Source organism: Equus quagga, chromosome 4 (genome assembly GCF_021613505.1).
Source record: "Equus quagga isolate Etosha38 chromosome 4, UCLA_HA_Equagga_1.0, whole genome shotgun sequence".
Taxonomy (NCBI): Eukaryota; Metazoa; Chordata; class Mammalia; order Perissodactyla; family Equidae; genus Equus; species Equus quagga.
In genome coordinates this window covers 120,832,093-120,857,635 of record NC_060270.1, presented here as the reverse complement: position 1 = coordinate 120,857,635, position 25,543 = coordinate 120,832,093, and the positions used below count along the sequence as shown (strand labels likewise).

Genomic DNA, 25,543 nt, shown 5'->3' with positions numbered 1-25,543 from the left:
AAGAATAAGTGCCATTTACTTTAGTGAGTAAAACAGAAAAAAAAGTCCCAGTTCTTTAAAGCAGTTTTCACTCTTAAGCTTAATAAGCAAAACTCAAAAGTTCTAATTTTGCAAGGCAAAGGAAAAAAATGAAAAGAAAAAAACTGTTTCTTGCTTCTGGTGGCCGACTTGTAACTTTGCCCGGCATTTCTTCTCTTTTTATGAAAGGCAGCTCCCTCAACCTGGTTATTCAAAATGCAGACCTCTGTAGCCAGGAGCTCTGGGCTGATAAGGCTCCACCACTGCTCGCAGGGGTGGCGTTTTCTGCGACTTGGACGTTTAAAGTGACATCCCTTAAGTGTTTCTCCCTCAGGTCTGACTTTCTGCAGAGCGGGTGCTCACAGAGGTAAAGCTGTAGTTTGCTTAAAGGAAATATCTCCAGGGAGCGAGGGGCTCGGCTTGGGTTCCGAAGCGGGGAACTAGGGGGGGGACTCCTTCGTGGGGAATTGGGGTGGGCTCTTCAGTGAGGGGCTGGGGGCTCTTCTTTGGAGCCAGGGGGCTGCTGCCCAGTTTGGGGGTGCACGGCTCAAGTCAGAGCTGCCTTGGGTTACCGCATCCTCACTGCTCCTCAAGGCTTCTCTCCCCTCCGCCTCCAGCCCACAGACCCTCTCTCCCCCGTCCCGTATTCCCTTCCAGGGAAGCGAGCGGGCGTTGGAGGGCCGGGACTGCCCCAGGGGGCGGAGCTGCCCGTCTGGCCCGGAGGTAGGAAAGCAAAGAGCAGCGGGTCCAGGCACAGGCCTCCCGTCCAGACTTCTCCCGCCGGTCTCTCTCGCCAGCTGCGGTTGTCGCAGCAGCTGCTGCTCACACCAAAAATCGGATCTGTTCGCTCAGCCTACAAGACTTGCAAACTCTTGCTGCACCCTCCTCCCCCATTAGGAGTCTTTCCCCTCTGGTTTCCCTTCCTTCCTCTCCCGCCCCCACCGCGCCCCCGTCCTCCTCTTCACTTTGGAGAATTTCTTGCTTCTTTTAGCACCGTTTTGTAATCCAGGGGACGTGACACCCCAAAGCTCCAAATACCTCAGCTGAATCCTACTTTTGTTTTTATTTCTCCCTCGCTTTCTCTTGCTTTCCTCTCATCTGATTATCTGTGAAGTCTGATGCTTCTGCCAGAGGGAGCGAGGAATAAATAGATGCTGCTGCCCTAGAAGGCTGAGACGTCGGGAAAGAGCAGCCAGAGCGGCAGGGGCGGCGGCGGCTGGACTCGTCGAAGCTCGTGGGACCCCATTGGGGGAATTTGATCCAAGGAAGTTGTGAGATTGCCGGGGGAGGAGAAGCTCCCAGATCATTGTGTCCAGTTCCAGGGGGGAGGAGGAGACGGCGGAACGGGCCTCTCGGCGTCCTCGGCACTGCTGCATCCTGCCCTGTCCTGCCGGGATCATGGTTTGCGGCAGCCTGGGAGGGATGCTGCTGCTGCGGGCCGGGCTGCTCGCCCTGGCCTCGCTCTGCCTGCTCCGCGTGCCCGGAGCCCGGGCTGCAGCCTGTGAGCCCGTCCGCATCCCCCTTTGCAAGTCGCTGCCCTGGAACATGACCAAGATGCCCAACCACCTGCACCACAGCACCCAGGCCAACGCCATCCTGGCCATCGAGCAGTTCGAAGGTCTGCTGGGCACCCACTGCAGCCCCGACCTGCTCTTCTTCCTCTGTGCCATGTACGCGCCCATCTGCACCATTGACTTCCAGCACGAGCCCATCAAGCCCTGCAAGTCTGTGTGCGAGCGGGCCCGGCAGGGCTGTGAGCCCATCCTCATCAAGTACCGCCACTCGTGGCCAGAGAGCCTGGCCTGCGAGGAGCTGCCGGTTTACGACCGCGGCGTGTGCATCTCTCCCGAGGCCATCGTCACCGCGGATGGAGCGGGTGAGTCCTGACACTGCCCAGCCTCTCTCCCTGCCCTGCAGCCCGCTCACTTCTCCGAGTCCTTGTTACTCTCCTGTACTCTCTGATTCTGTCTTTTCTCTTCGGATCACGTCTCTTAATCTCTTAATTACTGTGAAGCACTATTCCTTTTGTCTCTCACCCAGTCACCCTTCCAGACGGATGCACGCTGTTCCAATAGGTGGCCTGTCTTCCTAAAACACTCCGTTTATTTAACTCCCATCACACTGCGGAACACTGACCCTTCACTTTCTGCTCTTTACATGTTGAAGTAACCACATCTTGTAAAGTGATGCTTTTTTCTTACTTTCTTTAGTGTTTTACCTACTTGCCAAGATTGCATGGTGAAAACAGAAAAGTGAAGAACCATTTTCTTCTAATCATTAAAAATGCCAAGATAATTGCAGTAACCTTACTCCAAACCACAGATGTTAGTGGTATGTGTTTGCTCAATATCCAATTTGAGCAATTACCTTCACCTTAAATTTCCCCCTCCTTTCAATGAGAGAAATTGTTCTTCCATTCCAGACTGAAATAGCTGTGAAACATTGCTATGCACTGCTAATTAGCTTCTGTGACTTACTCCAGCCGCAGAGCTGGCGAGTGAAACTGCTGGCCTCTTTTCACATTCCCACATGCCTTCAAGTCATTTTGTAAGTGACATATGGATGAAAGGAGTTATATTTCAGGCATGTTATCATCTACACTCATGTAATGTTATTTTTAATCCTATCCCTTATCGTACTCTTATGCTCTGCAAATAATTTGTCTTTAATACCTTATTTCATGTCCTTTCTCTGTGTGTGCATCAGCCACCCGTTAATTTTGATCTTTCTCTACCTTAAAAGTTTATTGCAGTTCTACATTTAATGGAATCAATCACAAGTTGTTTTCTCATTAGCGTCAGTTGGATTATGACTGTCATAACTCTTAAGACCCCAACTAAACATTGCTCATTATGGTCCATTCAATTATAACTGAATATCCTTCCTACCAATTAACCCAAAACTTGAATTTCACCCTTCATATGCTTTAAAAATAAACTCAATCTTTTATGATTGGCCCTCTTTCATATTCTCCCTGGATCAACTCTGTTCTTAGATGTGATGACCTGGTTGCCTCCTTCCCTGTTCATTTCTTGGGCATCAACCTTTTCGTCTGCGTCTCAACCCTCAACTTGCTCAGCCTAAGCTCATGTCTTTAGTCCACTTCTAGGTAGTAGTTCTTGGTTGTCAGGGAACTGATTTGGAAAAATTGCTTTCTGTGCACCTTGACCTGCTTAACATAAAGTGGGGGAGGTGATGGGGTCGGGGGATTGTCCAAAGATCTGCAAAACCAAAACAGAACAGAAAAATTCCAAGAGCTTTTTGATGATCACCTCACTTAGTTTATCACTCTTCGAATACATCTATTGCCTTGATTTTAATCAAGAACCAAGAACTGGCTGTATAAAGTAATGAGAAAGCAATGTATTTCTTATCAATCCTTGGGCTAAAAGAGCACTCTTGAGCCTTTATACTCACTAATGTCACAGGCCATGCAGGCTCTGGATGAGCTTGGTCAGTTGCTGCCTGGTCTGCCAGACTCTTAGAATCAGTTAAATGCTGGCTCATCTCAGGCCAAGGGCTGGGAATGAGGTGGTTATGGTTCATGCTGAAACGCATTCCTCCCCTTGAAGGAGAAGACATAGTCTGAAACCTCTCTTAGAGATGGACCTCAAATGAGAGAGGTTTGGCAAGGTTAATTGCTCTCAAAAGCCATAGTCAATATGGATGGGAAGCAGTTTCCTTAGGTGGCCCTGAATTCCCTGTCATCGTGGACCAAACAATTGCCTCATTGAAGCGCTCAAACAGGACATGCATGGAAACAATTTGTCAGTCCATGGGACCTAATTTCTGAGCGTCTTTGAAATGCCATAATCTCTGCTCTACTGATAGCGTCCTTGCCAAAAAAATAAGTAGAGATAGGTGGCAGTTAGAAACATATTTTAGTGATGGTCTCTGTTCCCCCCTACCTTTACCATAATCTTCAGTGTGACTCAGAGACTGTGGTGGCAGGAGGGAGCTAAGGGGACATGGGGATGGGCAATGGAGGGGTGGAGTCTAGCCTGAAGGGTCCCCTGGCTTCCAAGGCCACCTTGCTGAAAATTACACTCCCTATGCTGGGTCAAACTTTCAGGCACCTGGAATTACTTAGAAACTACCACATGTGGCCAGTTTAATTTACAATGCAATATACTACTTGGTTTAGTGGGATATAATAGTTCAAGAAGCAGGACTTTTTTCCTTCCTCTAAGTATAAACAGAGTCCCTCTGTCTTATGACTAGAATCTATCCAACTGAACATAAAAATGAGGTCTCTGAATAAAATGGGACCACCATTCACATCTCTTCAATGCCAAGAGGATTCGCAAATCCTATCATTCACATGGATATGTACCCTCATAGTGTGTTGTGACTCCGCAAACCAGTTTAGGGTATTTTACAAGGCAAAATCTTACTGCAATGGAGTATTGCTTCAAAATGCTTTTTGCTTTTGAAATACTGTGGGCAAACATACTTTTATTAAAGAAAAAATCATATCCTGACCAGTACTAATAAATTCATAAATTTATTCTTTTTCCGCATTTTATATTCACTATAGAGTTGTGACTACATGTACAATTGCTCCATCTGTGAATTCAGTTCAATTTAGTCATTCAGCCAGTTAATTAAGGCATTTGGTCAAATCTTTCATATTGTATGGTGAGTAAAGAGTATGGATTTGGAGTTGGGCAGACCAGGTGTTGAATCTTGACTCTGCCTCATATCAACTGTTATAGGGAAATTATAAACCTCTCTGATTCAAAGTTTTCTGATGTGTAACATGAGGACAGTACTGCCTACAGCCCACTGGCATGGTGAAGATGAAATTAAGCAGCATATATAGTACCTGTACAGAGCCCTTAACAAATTGTTGCTGCTGCTGCTGCTGTTTTCCTATTATTATCATTGTTATATCAAATTGATATGTTCATTTTTGTTTGTTTTTTTTAAATGGTATGTTGGTCAATGCAGATACAGTCTAGAACTTTTAACAGTTCAGCTCTGGAAAACAAGCTTCACACGGGACCTAACTGGAAAAGCAGATCTTATTTCTTCTGAATATATAAGCTTAATATTCTATTTTATACAAATTGACCTGGACGTCAGGCTTAAGAACAAATCCCTTTGGGAGCAACAGGAAGAAGGAATGGGTCTGATGGATGTCTGTTAGTTACAAATAGTTTATCTCAGAAACATAGAAATTAAGTATTTAAGAAAATTTATGGTATGACATTGAACAGCTATTTATACAACTCCCAGGGTTCGCCATGCCAAGGTCTTTATAATCACTCCTTAGTCATTGCTGGTTTCCGTGGTTGTGTTAACTTGTCACTCCACCTCTTGCTCAACACATTTCTCCAGGCCCTCTCTCGCCTGGCCAAGCTGTGCCAACTTTCACATGCACAAACTGCTGTTTAATCATTTCTCCACTCTCTGAGGAACAGGCAGCCTTTTCTTTAGCCCTGGCTTACAAATATTTGAGGGGCCAAACGCCAAGAAGGAAGAATTATTTAGTGTGATAGGAGGAAAGTGGAATGGAAAGGAGAAATGGAAATTTTAGATTAAGACTAGAGAGAAAACATGATTCTAAGGATCCTTCATCATGTAGAATATTGAAAGGTGCTCTGAATGGGGTAGGAAAGAGTATCTCAGGGTGTTAGGGTATTTAATTTACAGCTAATGCATGATTCTGTTATCAGTGGTAATAGAATCTTACGTAGTCACCAAATCTTATTTTAATATTTCATTTTTTATTACATTCCCACCAAACTTCCAAATAGTTGTTGCAATAAATAGCAACTAAGTTGTACTTGGCCATTCTCTTTCTACTGGGTGAATAGAAAGAGGAGACCAAAAAGTACCATATAGACATATAGTTTTGAATAATTAAGAATTGGTTATATTTCCTCAATTTAAAGAAAACCACAGCTTTAGAGTTATAGTCTCTTAGTTGGAATTCCAGATTTTTCCATTAATGTTGTACCTTGAGCAAGTCATTTGATGTTGACATTAGGGATTGTGCAGAACAAAAGAAATACTCAGGTGAAGCGACTGATAACGGTAAAGCACAATGCAAGTGTTTAAGATCAACATGGTGATGGAGAGGACGTGTCATCTTCAGGAGAAGCATCATTAGCAGCAACAGGACAAGAACTAATAACATTTCACATGTTCTAGGTGCTGTTTTAAGGGTGTTATGCATATTGATTTATTTAATTATCATAATAACTACAGGGTGGGTACTATTATTCTGATTTTGCAGAAGAAGTTAAGTGACTTGTCCAAGTTCATACAGCTGTTGAGGGAAAGCAGATGCAAACAGGAACCTGTTCTATACCACGCTTCCTCTTTTATGAAGAAAGTGGTGATTCCTAACTTTAGAGAGAATGTCTTTTGACCATCGGTTTGCGGTTAAAGAATCCAGTTTTTTTCAGTATATTTTGGAAGCCCATTTATTCATAGCTTAAGAGAATAAAAGGCAGCCCTGGACAATGGATTCCAAGAGATAAGAGATAACAACTTCTCTGGACTTTTGAGATAGCAGGGAACACACATTCCAGATTCTCCCATCTAACCCTGACCCCTCAGTCTCGGCATGCCCCAGAGCGAACTCCTCATTTCCTTACCCTCCTACTGTCTGCTTTTCTACTATTTTCTATATTATTCAAGGCACCACCACACCCATCCTCCAGGCCCTGGAGTCAGTCACGTTTCCACCATTTCTTTCTACCCTACATTCAGTAGTCAAATGCTATTAGATCTACTCTGAATCCAGTTCCCTTCCCTCCTTCTTTAAGGCTACGGTCCTGTTTGGGCCTCACCATGTCTTACACAGATTACAGAAGTGGGATGATAATTGCCTCACTTACCTCCAGTATTGCGCCTCCATGTTCCAACAGTGTGATCTTTCTGAAACGCAATCTGTTGCTTAAAATCCTTTGGTACCTGCGTCTAGCCTTCATGATCTCATCCCTTCTTACCTGTCTGTAGTTTCAGTTCTCTTTGCTTACACTGGTCTCTGTTTTTAGCCCCACTGGGAGGCGTACAGGTCCCTTCGTGAACACTGTAGTTTCTCACCCGGTACCTCTGCACATGCTATCCTCTATCTGGAAAACCCTCCCCAACTCCCCTGGCTCCTTTAGGCTCTTCTTCTGGAAACTTCTATGACTCCTGCCTGAAATCCTTGGGGGCATAAAACCTACTAACAATACCTACTGTTTTAATTTAGGATAATTTTGTTAGAATTCCTACTTTCTGAAGACAATTTTTTGGGATTATTTTTTATTTGAAAACTTTGGTTTTTCTCTCGTATAATTCTAATAATTGACTTCTAAGCACTTTTTAAAGTATAGAAACATTTTCCTGTGAATAAGAATGAAAGAAGAAAACCAAACCAATCTCCTAGGTTCAGCTGTTTCAAAGGGTTTTTCCAAGAGAAAAATTTTATTTTTCATTTTTGTTTCAACTTTTCAACACTAAACAATTATTTTAAATGTGGGTCAACATAATTTCATCATTTACAGAGAGATCATTTTTGTATAAATCATATGCGTATTACATGTTTGTTAGACTTATTCAGGAATAGAAAAAATCTTTGCATATTACTGTAATACTTGGATACATTTATCATGAATAAAGTCTTTGACTAGAATAAAAGTCATTAAATTAATAGTGTATGACTGAGTTGAGCCAAATGTTTTAGAATCAAGTATTTGTTGCCTGCGTATTTATTTATTTATTTGGCGGCTGCTAACTTTCCTTGGATATAGGGATTATTTTTTGTTTTTCTTTTTGCTGGGGAAGATTCACCCTGAGCTAACATCTGTTGCCAATCTTCCTCTTTTTCTCTTTTTCATGTGGCCACCATCACAGCATGGTTGCTAACAGATGAGTGGTGTAGGTCCATGCCCGAGATCCCAACCCAGGCCTCCAAAGCAGAGTATGCTGAACTTAACCCCTAGGCCACTGAGGCTGGGCCTGGATATAGGTTTTTAAATACCAGCTGGTGAAAGTAATTCATTAATTGTAATTTTGGGTGCTATTTGTCCTAAAATAGTATTAATTCCTCCTTGTTTAATATATTCATGATATGACCTCTGAAGGAAAAAGAAGAAGAATGTTATTTTCTACTAGGATAAATAGAGGCATTAAACTCATTTAACCTAAAGTATTAATATAAATATAAAACTCATATGAAAGTGCTGAGTTGAAGTGTCCATAAGAATATGTAGCTAGGCACAACATTGCTCAGCATGGCGATCTGCTAAGGCACTCAGTGTTATTCATTAGAGGCTGCTTTCTTAACTAGAACACAGAAGAACTTTATATAATTATGATTTTCATTACCATTTGTCATTCCCGTCTTCTGGGATTATAGGATGATGAAAAGAGTCAATGGCAATATCTAATTATTACCATGTGCATTAATTCCACTGGCTCGAGAAGTCCCTGGATGGTAGGCTTCCTTTCTCCTGAAGAACTGCTGAGTTTGCAGTTAGCAAAGAGCACAGCGAGAATGCTCTCTGAATGTTTTCTTTAGGCACTAAGAATTTGAATATATGCCAGTAAAGTGTGATACATCTATTTATTGAAGAGGCGTGTTTGGATCTTTTAGTCATCATGAGACAAGTGTTGGGTGAGTGCTAATATGTGCTCAGGCTTTATTGTGACAGGACGCTCATCATTCACAAATTTTGTGAAACTCAAATTTTATTTATTAAATCCTGGAATTTTATTCACGGTGGATGAGGATTCAAAAGAGTATATTGCCTTCCAATCACATGAAAGAGCAGACCTTGTTCTTATTCAACCTACAAATGATAGAGTGCCAACCTCATGACACCAATAAGAATCGAATTCCTTGAGATGCCTGGGTTCTTACCCAAATCAAATTTGTGACTGAATTAGATTTCTATATGAGAATCTTGAAATAATAATTAATGTGTGGTTCTTAATTTATTCTCTCACCTTTCAGATTTTCCTATGGATTCCAGTAATGGAAACTGTAGAGGCGTGAGTGGTGGTGAGTATATCATGATGTTCCTGGTTTTCGTTTGTGGTCAAATTAGTCTTTGATGTTAGCTAGATACTCAAGTCTTGATTGGGGAAGTTTGGCCCTACACTTTAAAGATAAACTTGTAAAAATTACTTCTTTATTTATATTTTAAAAAATTACATTGTGGTAAAATTGACCTTTTCTTTTGGTATACAGTTCTATGAATTTATTTTTTGTGTATGAGGAAAGTTGGCCTTGAGCTAACATCTGTTGCCAATCGTCCTCTTTTCGCTTGAGGAAAATTGTTGCTGAGCTAACATCTGTGCCAATCTTCCTCTGTTTTATGTGGGATACCACCACAGCATAGCTTGATGAGCGGTGCTAGGTCCACGCCCGGTGTCTGAACCTGCTAACCTTGGACGGCCAAAGCAGAATGCACGAACTTACCCACTATGCCACCGGGCCCCAGCAGTTCTGTGAATTTTAAGGCGTGTACAGACTTGTGTAACTGCCACTACAGTCAGGATGCAGAGCAGTTCCATAACATCAGAAAAACTCCCTCATGCTCTTCCTATAGTTACAGGCTTCCACCACCCTGAACCACTGGCGATCACTGATCTGTTCTCCGTCACCATAGTTTTGTCTTTTTGAGGTTGTCATGTATATGGAATGATAAGAGCATGTAACCCTGTGATATTGGCTTCTTTCACTAAGCATAATGACTTTGAGATCCATCTAAGTTGTTGCATGTATCGATAGTCTATTTCTTTTTATTGCTGAATAGTTTTTTACTTGGATATATTACCATTTGTTTATCCATTTGTGCCTTGAAGGACGTTTGGGTTGTTTTCAGTTTTGGCAATCACACAGAGAGCTATTATAAACATTTGTCTATAGGTTTTTGTGTAAACATAAGTTATCATTTCTCTAGGTTAGATATCTAGGAATGGGATTACTGGGTTAAATGGTAAAGGTGCATTTAACTTTATAGAAAACTGCCAAACTGCTTCCAAAATGGCTCTTCAATTTTTCACTGGCAATACTTGTGAGTTCCAGTTGCTCCACATCCTCACTGGCACTTGATATTGTCAGTATTTTTAAAAAAACTTTAGGAGCCGGCCTGGTGGTGCAGTGGTTAAGTGCACACGTTCCACTTCTCGGCAGCCCAGGGTTTGCCGGTTCAGATCCTGGGTGCAGACATGACACTGCTTGGCAAAAGCCATGCTGTGGCAGGCGTCCCACATAGAAAGTAGAGGATGATGGGCATGGATGCTAGCTCAGGGCCAGTCTTCCTCAGCTAAAAGAGGAGGATTGGTAGTAGTTAGCTCAGGACTAATCTTCCTCAAAATAAATAAATAAATAAATAAACAAACAAATAAATAAATAAATAAACGTTAACCATTTTTAACAGGTGTGGAGTGATAGGTGATCATGGTTTTAATTTGTATTTCCCTAATGGTTAATGGTATTTTTCCTGGGCTCATTTGCCATTCATATATATCCCTTTTGGTGAAGTGTCTGTTCAAGTTTTTTACCCATTTTAAATTTGTCAGTTTTCGAACTGAGTTTTGAGAATTCTTTCAAGTATTTTGGATTTAAAAAACTATCTTTTGGTTTAATTGATTTTTCTCTATTGTTTTCCTTTTTTCAATTTTATTGATTGCTGCTCTTTAGTATTTCTTTGTTTCTATTTGCTTTGGATTTATTTTGCTACTTTTTAAATTTTTTTTTAGTTTCTTAAGGTAGAAGCTTAGAGTATGATTTGAAACTTTTCTTCTTTTCTAATAATTTAATGCCATCAGTATCCATCTAAGAATGGCTTTAGTTGCAGCCTACAAATTTTGGTAGGTTTTATTTTCATTTTTCTTCAGTTCAAAATGTTTTATAATTTCCTTGAAGACTACCTCTTTGACTCAGGTATTATTTAGGATTATGCTGTTAAATTTGCTGCTGTTTGGAGGTTTTTATCATTATTTTTATGTTACTAATTTTTGTTCTAATTCCATAATGGTCAGAGAACATACTTTGTATGATGTCAAGTCTTTTAAATTTTTTAAGGTCTGGTCTATGACTCAGGATGTGATTTATCTTGGTGAATGTTCCATGTGCACTTGGGAAAAAACGTATTCTGCAGTTGTTGAGTAGAATGTTCTTTAAATATAAAACACATTGGTTGATTGATATTGTTTAGTTGTGTTATATTCTTGCTGATTTTCTGTTTATTGGATCTATTAATCATTGTGAGAGGAATGTTTGTCTTCAAATATTGTGAACTTCTCTACTTCTCTTTTCAGTTCTGTCCCTTTTATTTCATGTGTTCTGAGTCTCTGTTATTTGGTGCATACATATTGAATATTTTTATGTCTCATTGGTAAATTGACCTGTTTTGTGACATAATGTCCCTCTTTATCTCTGGTAATTTTCTCTGCTCTAAAGTCTATTTTGTTTGATATTAATATAGTGACTCTTGTTTTCTTTTGATTAATGTTTGCAAAGTGTATCTTTTTCTATCCTTTTACTTTTAACATACTTATATCATTACGTTTTAAATAAATTTCTTGCAGACATCTTATAGTTAGGTCATTTTTTTTTGTTGGTGTTGGTTTTTTTATTCTTTCTGCCAATCTTTGTCTTTTAATTTGTGTGTTTATACCATTGACATCTATTGTAATTATTGATATGTTTGTAGTTACATCTACCATTTTATTATTTATTTTATGTTCTCTCTCTTTTTCATTCCTTTTTCCTATTTCCTGCTTTTGTTTGGGTTATCTGAATATCTCTCTCTGTCTCACTCATGTGTGCATGCACATACAGACACACCCATGCATGTGTGTTTTATATATATATGTATATAAAATCTCCCCATGAGATAATGTTATATTTTTTCTTTCAACCATTAATGTTTCTTTCAAACATTAAATTTGTTTTAAACAACTTGAGAGGAGAAGAATAGGCTATTGTATTTACACAGATGTTTATAATTTCTTTTTTTTTTTTTTGAGGAAGATTACCCCTGAGCTAACATCTGCTGCCAATCCTCCTCTTTTTGCTGAGGAAGACTGGCCCTGAGCTAACATCCATGCCCATCTTCCTCTACGTTTTTATATGTGGGATGCCTACCACAGCATGGCTTGCCAAGTGGTGCCATGTCTGCACCTGGGATCCGAACTGGCAAACCCCAGGCTGCCAAAGCAGAATGTGTGCACTTAACTGCTATGCCACTGGGCCGGCCCCAGATGTTTATAATTTCTATTGTTCTTCCTTCTCTCCTGTTGTTCCAGGCTTCCTTCTGGTATCATTTCCCTTCATCTGAAGAACTTCATTTACATTTCTTTTAGAGCAGTTCTGGTGGCAACAAATTCTATCAGTTTTCCTTCATCTGAAAATGTCTTCATTTCACCTTTATTCCTGAAGGATATTTGCACTGGATATAGAATTCTTGTTTGTTGGTTCATTCAGTGCTTAAAAAATGTTATTCCACTTAACTTCTGTCCTCAGTTTCTCATGGGAAATTGGTAGTCATTAAAATCATTGTCCCCTGTAAGTAATACACCAGTTTTCTCTGATTGCTTTCAAGATTTTTAAATTTGTCTTTAGTTTTCTGGCAGTTTGATTATGATACATCTGGACATTGACTTCTTTGAGTTTATTCTGTTTAAGGCTAAGTGAACTTCTTGAATTTATAAGTTTATACCTTTTGTTAACTTTGGGAAGCTTTCAGCAATTATTTCTCCAAATATTTATTTTTATACCACATTCTCTTCTACTTCCAAGTCTGTGATGATATGAAGATCTTCGCGTCATGGATCTTTCAGTGTTGCCCCACAGGTCCCAGAGGTTCTGCTCATTTTTCCCTCAATCTTTTTTCTGTTCTTTAGATTAGATAATTTCTGTTGGTCTGTCTTCAAGATCATTGACTCTTTCATTGGTCATCCTCATTCTGCTGTTGAGCGCATCAAGTGAATTTTTTATTGCAGTTATTGTAATTTTCAAAGTTAAAGTTTCCAATTGGTTCTTCGTTATATCTTGTATTTCTTTGTTGAGACTGGAAAACCAATGATTTCCAGTAGTGGGGTACTATTTTAAGGATCACTCCCACTGTTACATTTGGTTGAAACAAACCAACAAGCTCTTTTGTGTGACAGTACAATTGGTGAACCAAAATTTCTGGCCAAGTGCATGCGTATGCTATCAATTTGTCCAGAAGCTGTGGTTTGGATAATACAGCACTTCAACGTGCGAAAGAGGAAAGAGGACATCAACAACACTATAAATAATATACAAAAATAGTTAAATGTGTAAAACTACCTAGAATAAATGTAGTGTTCCTGGGTTCAGTGTTTACTGTTCTTCTTTTATAAATGTTTTCCTGTTCCCTGGTATAACGGGAGTGATGAAAACAAACTAACAAACAGGCAGAACCAAGTTCATTCTGCTTATGAGAAAACACATTGACATATTCACATGTTCCGAAAAGAAAATATAATTTGTTCACGCTCAAAATTTTATACTTTGGAGAAATGTAACAGCTGAGGTTGATTATGATAAAACAGGAAATGAGGAAGACACAAAAACATTGCAACCCTCATAACTCCTCTTTCAAAAGTGTCAAGCTGTTTCTGTCCAGAATTTGGAAAAGAAATTCTTTCACTCTGGTTAATTTATCTTTTGCCTCAAAGCTTAACAATCTTCTTTCTCTTTTTTTGGAGATAATAACTCTGTCTGAGCAGCTTCCAATTTGTGTGTTTTACTGCTGTAAACCCACTATCGTAAGAAGGAGTACATCCTCGCTAATCTCCATAACATGGAATATGGAGGAAAACAATTTTAGTTCTATTCCACTGAGTCACTTGGTCTGTCAAATCAACACAGAAAATTAAGGCGGGTATTCAAATGGTGCAAGGAAAAGATACGTTTTCACTTAAAACAATTTTGAAAAAGAATCCTCCCGGTTTTCTCCTTTGTGATGGTGACCAATTTTTGAGCTTTTATATTTGGAGAACATGAATTTCCCAAAAGAGGAGAGGTAGATGGTAAATTCTGACACAGATTGACTGTGGCCATGACCAAATTACTTAACTTCTCTGCATCTATTTCCTAATATAATATCAGATTATGTTGACCTCTGAGTTCTGGTATGTATTTCTGATCTATGTTCATATTAGGGATCCATTAGCAGTGTTCCCTGGTGTAAGTTGCGTACTCTCCCAGAGTTTTCACTAACATCTTTCTGACCCTTTTGCAAAGGTGCTTCAGAAGAACTCTTGTGGGCAGCTGAGTAACTGGAGATTCCTAATTGCCCACACCTGCCAGGCCTGCCCCAGCACCCCCGTCTTTTATTGGGATGGCCTATGCCTTTCCTTCTCCAGACTTCTTTTCTCCCCTTTGGCTTCCTACTAATTTTGGGAAGGAATCCAGTTATTTTCTTTGCAAATGTTTGCTGACTACAGAGGCTGAATCAACTTGGGGCAACTTCTACACTTTCGTGGAAAAAAATCAAGATAGATAAAAAATAGTATTTTTATAATTATATAGTAGCATACAAATATACCCCCTTTTTCTTTTTTATCACTTTGCAGTATTTGACACTTTTGACCAGTTCCTAAGCGTTTTCCTCCCTGAGCTATTACCTAAATTATCCTAATTCTCCTCCTCCTCTCCCCCAGCCATAGAATTCTCCAAGCTTCTGTGCTTCTCTCCTTACGATGATTTCTTCCTGTTGGAGTTCATCCAGCTACATAGGCTTAATTATCACTCTTGGGGCTACTTCTGATCACCCTGCCAGGTAGAGGACCACATTTCTCCTTCAAAAAGCACTTCCACCTGGGTAGCCTACTGGTACTTCAAATACAACATATTTGATCAGTAAAGTTATTTTTTCATTACAAATTTTCTCCTTGCGACTTTCTTGTTTATTATGTGGCACTGTGGTTTTCCCAGATCCCCAGTACTGAAACTTCATGGTCAGTTTATTACTCCATCCACCCCACCATTCATCAAAACTTTAATGACCACCTCCTCGTACCAGGCGTACTATATGCTGAAGACATGAAATGAAGGAGTGAGCAGTTGACTGCATTTCCCTTTTCTTTGTGCTTGGCGTTGAGTAGATACATGATGTTCTGAAAGATGGTGAAGCCCACTTTGTGTTTTTTGTTAATTGACCTCTTTAGAATACATCATAAAGCGTAACACTTCAGATCCCATAAGAGAAAACAGGCATCTTTCCTTGATTCTCTATATTTTCTATACCCTGAATGACTCTTAGATCCAGAAACTTTGTGAAAGGCAGTTTATTTAAAATTTTCCAAGGGCATAAATCCCAAAGGATTAAACTAAATTTCCTTTTCTCATTAATATAGTGTTAGTCCTCTCAATCTTAAGCAATTCCCTTTTACGGAGTGCAAATTACTATGAATTGAGACCTTTATTACAATATTTGAGGTTTGTTTTTTCAGCTAAATTGAACAAATGTTATTTTTGCTTTTGAAAGCCTTATTATATTATCTAAGTTCACCAATCAACTTCATTGCATTTTCCACATACTGTTCTAATTCAAAATAAAATCTAATATGGTATTCTTTGCTCTAAGTATATGTTTAGGAAATAAATATTATTTTAAGCACGTAATGAACAGCTGTTAAGTCATGACATACTTTAATTTATGGAAAAATGAAAGGAATTCATATAAATATGAATTTTTATGTTAATAGTACTTTATTCAGGTATAATTTACTTACTGTAAAATGCACAGTTCTTAAGTGTATGCCACATTGAACTTTGACAAATGTGTGCATTCATTTAGCTATCACCCACGTTAAGATACAGAACATTCCATCACCCCTGAGAATTCCCTTCAGCCCAGGCAATCACCCACCCCACTGTGAAGCAAGCACAGGTCTGATTTTTATTACCATAGATTAATGGTGTTTGTTCTTCAGGCTCAGGTCAATGAAATCATACAGTACATACATACTCTTTTATGACTGGCTGCTTTTATTTTTGCATAATGTTTTTGACATCCATTTAGTTCTGTGTATCATTTCATTCTTTTTTATTGTGGAATAGTACACCCTTATTTGAGCATAATACCAATATGATTTCTAAATTCCACCCTTTTTTATATAGTTCCCCCCCAAACTAAATGTAATACATCTAAATTAAAAGTTTCTATCTCTAGGAAAAAATTTAGCAAATTTTTATCCTCAAATTTATAGATGATTTTTTTGTTGGAAACTTGTCTCTTCTGTTTCATAAACTCCTCTTGAGTTTGCATAAGATATATTCAGATCTTTTCGGCTTGTTTATATATTATTATTGCTAATAATAGCTAACATTCCATGAGTGATTAAGTTTCAGGCTCTGTGCCAAATTCTTCATGTGAACTACTCTTTAAATTCTCACTAGAAACCTATGGGGTAGACAGCATTAGTTTAGAAATAGGTTTTGTAATTTGCTCAAGGCTGCACAGCTGGGAGGGGATGGCCCTGGGATTCAAATCCATGAGCCCTTAGTCACTATGCCATACTCTTTAGCACTATATAGTTTATTAGAATAGCCACGTGTATGGTCATTTCAGCTTCCTACGCTTGATCCTTCAAATTTTAGATATGTACACAATAGTTCAAATGGACCCCCTACAACAGGAGAGAAATTAGCTTGGTCTCCCTGAATTAAAAAAGCAGAGTCAGACACTATGGAAAAAATCTGATTGTTTTGCTTACTTTTGGTAGGCACCACAGTTCTATAGGTGGCAAGGAGCCTTAGTAAAGTATTGCTCCTCTTTCTTGTTAGATGGTCTTTACCATCTAATGGTGGGTTGGGATTCCCAGTGAATCTGGAGCATAATTGAATTTGTAGGGCATGGTGTGCCAGGTATTGTGACAAGTATTTTATGTGTATTATCTCATTTAATTATCCAGTAACTCTGTAAGATACCACTTTTTAGATATTAAAAGTCATATAAATAGTAAGGGATGGATCCTAGGCTCCAACCCAGCTGTGTCTGACAATAAAAGTCCGTCCCTTTAGCCACGGTGTTTTCTGACTCTGCTGCAGTAGTATAGATCTACATGGTGGTATCGATCTACTTGATTGCTGATTCTGCAGCAGATGCATTGTTGTTCTCTTTTTACGATTTCATTGAGATCAGGACACAAGGGGTTCTCTATTTTTTTTAATGCCCTAGGGACAATAAGATCCTCTAGATTTTCAATAAAGTATCCATTTCATGACTTGCAATTTTGGGAGGGAGGAATGTGGTCCTTGGTACAAGTTCTAGAGATGTTTCACAGTCTCTCTGTTTCTAGAAGGGTAGTGGAACTGACCTTCTGGAAAGCCAAATGATGTGTTGTCCACCTTCCATTAAGGTCTATCTGAACCATTTCCATAATTGCACCCATCCCTGTTGCCATTTTGATGACTTTGATGATAAAGTAGATCACCCATCTAATGCATTGACATCTTCACTTTGCTAACCTGTTTGTCTGTTCTACCTTGGCCATTCACTTCCATGGGGACATTCTGTGCCTTTGTCATCTAGCAGTAGTGCCAGCTCTGTAATCTTAATTTCAAGTATCCCGTTCTTTGCCTACCATTTCTTTTCTTTCCAGCAGATTTGCTGTAGTACCATCACTGCTAAAAATTTTGCTGCATTGGAACTGCCTATTCATCAGCTACCACTTACTATCTGTTCAACCCTAACCTCCTTGTCTACCTGAGATTTCATGGTTTACTGTAATAATCATTCCCTTGAAAATATCCTCCATTGCTTTGCCTTTCTTTTCTTCTGCCATACTCAGCTGGCAAATTCCCAACTCTAATTGCTGGAGAAAATCAGTCAACTGGGCTGACTGGTTTCACTTTAAGTTCAAGATAAGATTAAAATACAATCAACATTGCCTAGCAATCCCACCTTGTTTCTCTAGAAAGTTTGCCTTTCCATTTGATAAATAGCTGTGTAATTCTTTCTCTTCTCTCCTTACTCTTCCACACCCGGCCTCTCTTAGCCGCTCTTTCCCTGCAGCTGATGACTTCACTTCCTCCTTGGAGGAGAAAGTAGAGCCATCAGAAGGAACTCTCTCTTCATCCAATCAACAGATTTCGAAGCTTGTCAACATCAGTAGCCCTCTCTCCTTTTTCTTCTTGTGTAGCGGCTGAAGTATCCCTCTGGCTTTCAAAGTCCTCTTCTTCCCTTTGTTCAAGGTCCCATCCTCTCCATGACAATTGAATTTAATGGATCTCTTTGTCTCTTAACTCATTTGAGTTCTGAAGGTCATTTGACACAGAGGACTGCTCTCCTTTCCTCCTGTAGTTGTAACTACAACATTCTTTCAGAGTTTGAAGCTTAAATATCATTTCCTCAGGGGCTGGCCCCGTGGCCGAGTGGTTAAGTTAGTGCGCTCCGCTGCAGGCGGCCCAGTGTTTCGTTGGTTCGAATCCTGGGCGCGGACATGGCACTGCTCGTCAGACCACGCTGAGGCAGCGTCCCACATGCCACAACTAGAAGAACCCACAACGAAGAATGCACAACTATGTACCGGGGGGCTTTGGGGAGAAAAAGGAAAAAATAAAAAAATCTTTAAAAAAAAAAAAAAATCATTTCCTCAGAGGAATTTGAAGATCAGATTAGTTTAGGTCATCAAATTACACGTTCTCATTGAATTTTGTATTTTTCTTTCATAGCATGCATCAGATATGAAAATAAATTATTTGTGTGTAACCATTTGTTCAACGTCTGTATCCTATGCTGGATTGTCTGTTGCCCATCAGGTGTCCTACATGGCTGGTACAGAGCTTGGCATATAGCAGATGCTGATAAATATTTGCAGAATGAATTAATTAATATGTAAGTGACTGAAAGAGCTTAATATATGTTGGTTCTATTTTCATTTCCCATTGCATACTTAGAGAATCCTGAATATCCCAAGGTCATAGAGTGAGAAAACACTATTTTCATAGAAGAAAGATAAGTTTATTGTGTGATGGGTGTTGACATATGTTTAAAATTACTTAAAGACATGCTCATGGACATCTCTTAGGCAGTTGAAAATATAGATCTGGATCTCAGTAAAGAAGTTATGGTTAAGGATATAGATTTTCAAATCATAAACATTTTGTTACATCTGTTTAAAAATATGTTGTGGTCTGGTCCCATGTGTCTTAAACTGGAAGGAAAGAAGACAAGTGGGCTTCCAGGGTCAAATATGAAACATGTAGTGCATTTGGTACAAATTAAAATTATTTAAATTCTGACCTGATTAGAAAGAGTCAGTCTTGAAAGAGTTACAATGGAAATTGTAACACAAATAGAATTGTGTTTTCTTCTCTCCCCGCCCTCCTGCTTTTTGACAATAAATCTTGAGCACAGATCTAAGGTCTTTTCCTAAAAAAAGCCGAAAAAGCCTCACTCATAGATAGTAGTATTCCAAAGTTATGGTACCTGAAAAGTTATAGGGGTTTTGGAATCTGGCAAAGTTAATTATAGTCTTACAGCTCTGTATGAGACCCAAGAGAAGTAAATTTCAAACAAAGGTCAAGGTTAGTTACAAAGTCATATCACATTTACCCTTGAATCCAAATAAGGTTGTGTTAAATAGGTCCAGTGAGTATCAAACTTCATAATTATGTTAGGGACTTATAATTCTTTAGATCTTGTAAAACCACATGACTCTTTAAAAAATGCTATTGTCTTTATTTGTTTTCAATAAATGAGTCAATTTTTTTGTTTTTTGAGGAAGATTAGCCCTGAGCTAACTACTGCCAGTCCTCCTCTTTTTGCTGAGGAAACCTGGCCCTGAGCTAGCATCGTGCCCATCTTCCTCTACTTTATATGTGGGACGTCTACCACAGCATGGTATGCCAAGTGGTGCCATGTCTGCACCCGGGATCCGAACCGGGGAACCCTGGGCCACCGAGAAGCCGAATGTGCGAACTTAACCGCTGCACCACCAGGTCGGCCCCAGAGCGAATTTTTATGAGCAAAAAAATGGAATAAAAAGGATGTGATCACTTTCCTCTCTGAACTATGTTTATAAGAAGCCTCGCTGTGGAGAGAGTGAGGCTGTTCATGACTCGGGCACCACGATGCACTGTAGGGCATCTCCCCTGAATTGCGGACTGGCTTCTATAAATGGAACTCTGAGTATGCTAATTTTGCAAACTCATATTTGTTCTTGGGTGATAAACTCATGTTTTTGCTAGGATAATAAACAGTCTTCAGTTTTATTAGCAAAGAAGGAGGAGATCATTGATTCCAGGAGAGTAGCTGAGAGAACCAAGCAAGAGGATGTGAGGAGAGCTGCCAAAGCCAGTTTCCTGGTCGTGGCCCATGAGTGCTTGTGGGATGCAGGACTGCATGCTGTTCTGCAATTCGGAGCGTTATATTTAATTCTAGACTTCGAGGAGAATGAATTGCTAATATTAAAACCTTCCTCATATTTGAAGAACTCTTTGTCACTTAATTTATTTTGTTGCAGTCAGCTCCTTTAACTTTTTCATATTTTTTCCTTAGATAAGAACACTGAGGCAGTCCTTTTACGAGTTTTTTTTCTCACCAGTGAAATGCAAGCAAATCGATAGCTAATTGCTTTTGTGCAAAGCTCGGTAAATAATAGATTTCATCTTGCCGCTATAGAAAACAAAATTTGAAGGCATTGTACCATTGGGAAGCCAGGAAAGGAAGACTACTAGCAAAATTACTAGTGAATTAAAGTAGAAATGATGGGACCGGCCCTGTGGCCAAATGGTTAAGTTCGTGCGCTCTGCTTCAGCGGCCCAGGGTTTCACCGGTTCGGATCCTGGGTGTGGACATGGCACCACTCATCAGGTCGCGTTGAGGTGGCGTCTCACATGCCACAATTAGAAGGATTCACAACTAAATAAAATATACAACTATATACAGGGGTGATTTGGGGACAAAAGGCAGAAAAAAAAAAGATTGGCAACATTGTTAGCTCAGGTGCCAATCTTAAAAAAAATAAATAAAGTAGAAACGATGATAATGGTACTGGCCCAATAAAAAGTCTGAGAAATCAACTATTGGTAGTAAAGAAAAAGAAACTGTTACAGTCTGATTTGGGGTGGCTGGTCCAAAAAATGGAATAAATAATACATGCAGTGTATCCTTCTATGATTTTTTGCCATTTCCCAGTTCTTGGGTTTTGGTGGATATATGTGTAGAGGTGAGTAAACATACTTTAGAAGAGGAATAACCCTCCAGATCTATTGATCTACGATACAATTTTTATGAATACCCTCAGATATGAATATGTTTGGGTTGAGTTAGCATAAATAAATGAAAGGCAGTTCTTCCTCATTTGAGCCTCGTGCATATAAAATTTCACTCCTCCTTATTACTCTGTTATTTTATTGAGCTACTACTTGTTTCAACCAGACAGATATTTGATTATAGCAAGAGCTAGGGATTGGAGCATAGAAAGGACATTGCCACCTCTGAGGCCGGCAAGAGAAACAAGTACGTTGAGGATGAACAAAATTTAGTCCCAAGAATGTAATTGCTTAGCTCATTAGCTATGAGGAAATAGTTTAGCTATGGATATGTAGTTGTATACATAGTTATGTAAATACCTACTTGAAATCTTCCTAAATCACTTTATGATATAATTTTTGAGAAATCTCTGCCTGGGAAGCTTTATGGAATCCATTTGTTTCTGCTTCAAGCAAAGTTACGTGGTAACATTGTGTTCGTCTCCATCCAGTGACAGTTGCATATTTTTGCCAAGAATAGTTTTAGTAGCACATGTGCAAACTTTTGAAGAATTATAAATATGTGGATAATTTATGTATGTGCATTATTTTTGATAAATGAATGTCAATTTTTAAATAGATAGAAAAGTACAAGTTCATATCTATATATTGGTAAGACTAATATATAAATCCAAGACTATAGCATTTATTTCTTCAGAGATAGTCCCATTTCACTACAAAATAAAGACAACTACACAATAGAACTAGACAACTGTCTATTTTCTTTGAAATGGGAATACAAAAGTTTTGCTAATCAGGAAGTTATTTTTTGAGGAGTCTTCTTCAAAACAGCAACCAGCACTGATATTACCCATTGTTTATTGGGCAGAGATCCTTATTCCACAGAAATTGCATGTTAAAATTATCTGCAGAACAAGGGAAGTGCTGTGTGTAGCGCTGAAAAACCCCTCACCTCTCTCATGGACGAGGACAACCATTGTTGCTCCTACTGCTTTGTGGGACAGCTCCCATCCCCAGAAAAGGTGCTTATTTCTAGAACTTAAAAGCTGTGGTGAGGGTGCTACTCTCCTTGGGACTTCTACTTTAAAGAGTGTTATCTATAAGTTCAACTGGAAATGAAGTTTATTTTGATTAGAAAATACAATCTCAAGTGGTCGTCAAAAGCTTCTGCCTTTTATTGATCTCCAAGCTAATATAAAACACTTTTAACAAAACTTTTTTGTTGGCTTCCTTTCTGTGATTCATGTGTTCTTTTTTCCTTTTTCTGTGTCAAAACAGAAGAAACACATACCATTTTATTTTTAATGAAGCTTTCTCAGGGGTACTATTTTAAAGAAATCTTTACCTAAAGTAAAATGCCTTCTAAGGTAATTGTGTATTTTCTATTTTTACATTGACTTTAACGACTAACAATTTACCATGGTTATGATGTATGTAAGACATATTTCTTAGCTATGTAATCTATAAAAGATATAGTAATCACTCTCAAAGATTTTAAATGATTTATCCTATATATGAAACATTTTGAGACAATTAGAATTTTTATTACATATACCTACACTGCATAGAAAATGTGTTCTGGTCACTACTTACCAGATATTTAAAAAAACATGGAACTTGGGGTGGCCTGTGGCTGAATGGTTAAAGTTCCACATGCTCCGCTTTGGTGGCCTGGGATTTGTGGGTTCAGATCCTGAGTGTGGACCAACTCCACTCATCAGCCACGCTGTAGCAGCGTCCCACACACACAGTGGAGGAAGACTGGCACGGGTGTTAGCTCATGGCTAATCTTCCTCAAAAAAACACATCAAAAAAGGGGAGTGGGCAACAGATGTTAGCTCAGGGTGAATCTTTCTCACACATACCAAAAAAGGAACTTCATATATGTATATATGAATAATTTCCTCCAATAAGCATAAAAATACCATTAAGTTAAACGGCAGCTCTTCCGCCTGTAGAAGGGGCTCATGGCTCCTCCTTTTAAGAACTTCACTAAATTCACTGGGTTGTAATAAGACCTGCTTATCTCACTGAGCTGCTTTTAGATCCAGGAAGTAACATTTGGAGGGATGCTGTGCAATCTGTAGAATGTATGTGAATGCGGGAGGTACTCCACTGAGGTGAACCAGTCACCTGAGCGTAAGCAGAACATTGCCTCTCAGCAGGCCTTGATTGTGCTTTCATAAGCACTAAGCACGTCTCTTTGAGGATTCCGGGGTCGTGCTCTCCTCACGTGTGGTGAGTGTTTCCTCAGGATTTGGGTGGTTTGTTGGAGAGCAGGAACTTCTGAGCATCCTGACACTAAACAGGAGGTTCTATAGATAGAACAAATATGAATGTGGTCCCAGGAGAAAGAGATCAGATATATAGAATGGCTAAGAGGCTCCTCACCACCAAATCTGGATCTAATGCCAACAAAAAATATGAATAAACAAAAGAAAGCTAATGTTGAAATTTGCTTATAGCTAAAATATTTCTTTTCCAGAACGCTGTAAATGTAAGCCTATTAGAGCCACACAGAAGACCTATTTCCGAAACAATTACAACTATGGTAAGGATAACTTCATGTTTGACTGATAAACTGCTCCATTAAGAAAGGAGTGTGTGTGTGTGTGTGTAAATTAGTAAAGCAGTTTAAGAATAGGCTTAGAAACAAATAAACAAGGACAACTTTAAGAGCATAGTCCCCCTCTTCCAAAGGATTAAAATTCCTAACAAACACTTGATTTTGAAGCATATCAGGCAGTAGTGCTGGCATCCTAGAACCATGCAGTTAAGGGCACGGAGATGTGCATCAAAATAGATGCGAGGGACTCTTCCCTTTCTGAGGGGCTGAGTGAGTGGAGCCTCGCAGTCCTCATTTGGGCTTGAGTGCTGCACTGGGATGGGCAGAGGAGCCCTTTGATGCATGACACGAAGGAGTTAAGAGTCAAACTTGGTTTCTTTAGTCAGTCTATCTCACGGAAAACATCGACAGAGCTGGAAAGTGACACTTCTGGAGGTTGTTAGTATTCAATTAAGGAAATGTTTTGTTGTCTAGCTTGGCCTAGAAATGTGACCTTCTGATAAAATATTAATTGAAGAGCCACCAAGCGAAATGTAGCTGACAAACAACTGAAGGAGGGAAAAGCCTACTGTCCCTGTGCCAGGTACTGGGTTAGGTGGTTTCCAGACGCTATCTTGTGTAATTTTCTCAACTGCCCTGTGGGATGTATTATTATCCGCATTTTATCAGTGATTATTGAAGCTAAGTTTTCCTTTCCTTGATTATTCAGAATGTACTTCTGGGTACTGGCATGCTTCCAAGCCACAGATATCAATTACCATTCTATTTGGAAGAGTCAATTAATATGGTTTTTCAGTTGATAAAATAAGGGACAAATCAATATTTGCTGTTTTCTATGGGGATTTTATTGTGATTTTTTTCCTAGCATCCATGATCTTAATGAAGGTCATGTTACTATCTCTGCAGAAGACTGCTAAGGCTGAGTCAATGAATAAACATGGCAATTAAATAGATTTTTTAAGGGAACTTAATTATTAAAATGAGAGTTTTATTATTGAGTTTATGTGTCCTACTTTAGAGGATATGGGAAATATACTGCATATTTATTTCTACTTTTATAGTTTTGGGAATTGGAAGGAGAGAAATGAGTAAGACCGTAAGAGTAATCTTTGATCTTTGAAAATATTGTGTATTAAAAGGTATAAAGTGGGAAATTCTCAGTATGGTTAAATCTCTTTAAAATAAATACACCTAGTTTCCCAAGTTTTTCTTCAATAGAATCAGCTTTTATTTTTTTCTTACTGCTCAAGAGGAATCTAATTTCTCTCAGCCAATGATGGACACACTTTCCAAGGTTGAAAGGTTATGTTTGTCTAAGAAGTCAAATGCCTGCTTATCCGAGGACCCATTCCTCTACAAATTGATGTGGAAATCACAGGAAAAGGAGGCCTTAATTTTTAGGAGATTAGCTTTTAAATTGAAAAATGCTAAATGAACTTTTAAGTCAAGTTATACTAAAAACAAAAGTATAATAATTTTACATCAGGGGAATTTAGTTGAGTTTGTATTTATTTTACTTATTATCAATTTTTACTTTATCCAACTTCCTTAGTGCTATAATGGTTGGTGCTACTTTTTTTAAAGTTAAAATACTAGTGGTTACAAGTCATGGAAAGAGAAGCTCACAAGGTAGCTGAGTGAATATTATAACATGAAATGGGATGAGGAGACAACTTCTTTCTCAGAACCAAACAATAACCAGGTTGCCCATAGTTTAAGGATTTTCACTTGTCTGGGGCTAACTTAGAGCTTCT

General features: G+C 39.0%; 1 protein-coding gene across 1 annotated transcript in view; it reads left to right on the top strand.

The window, feature by feature from the left end:
* Window positions 1–732: 732 nt before the first annotated feature.
* FRZB (frizzled related protein) overlaps window positions 733–25,543 on the top strand; it is a 31,822-nt gene continuing 7,011 nt past the window's right edge. Inside the window, exons 1-3 of the mRNA XM_046657777.1 lie at window positions 733–1,894; window positions 8,972–9,019; window positions 23,709–23,774. Of these exons, the coding sequence (XP_046513733.1) occupies window positions 1,417–1,894; window positions 8,972–9,019; window positions 23,709–23,774 (592 nt within the window). The 5' untranslated portion in view covers window positions 733–1,416. The remainder of the gene's footprint in view (window positions 1,895–8,971; window positions 9,020–23,708; window positions 23,775–25,543) is intronic.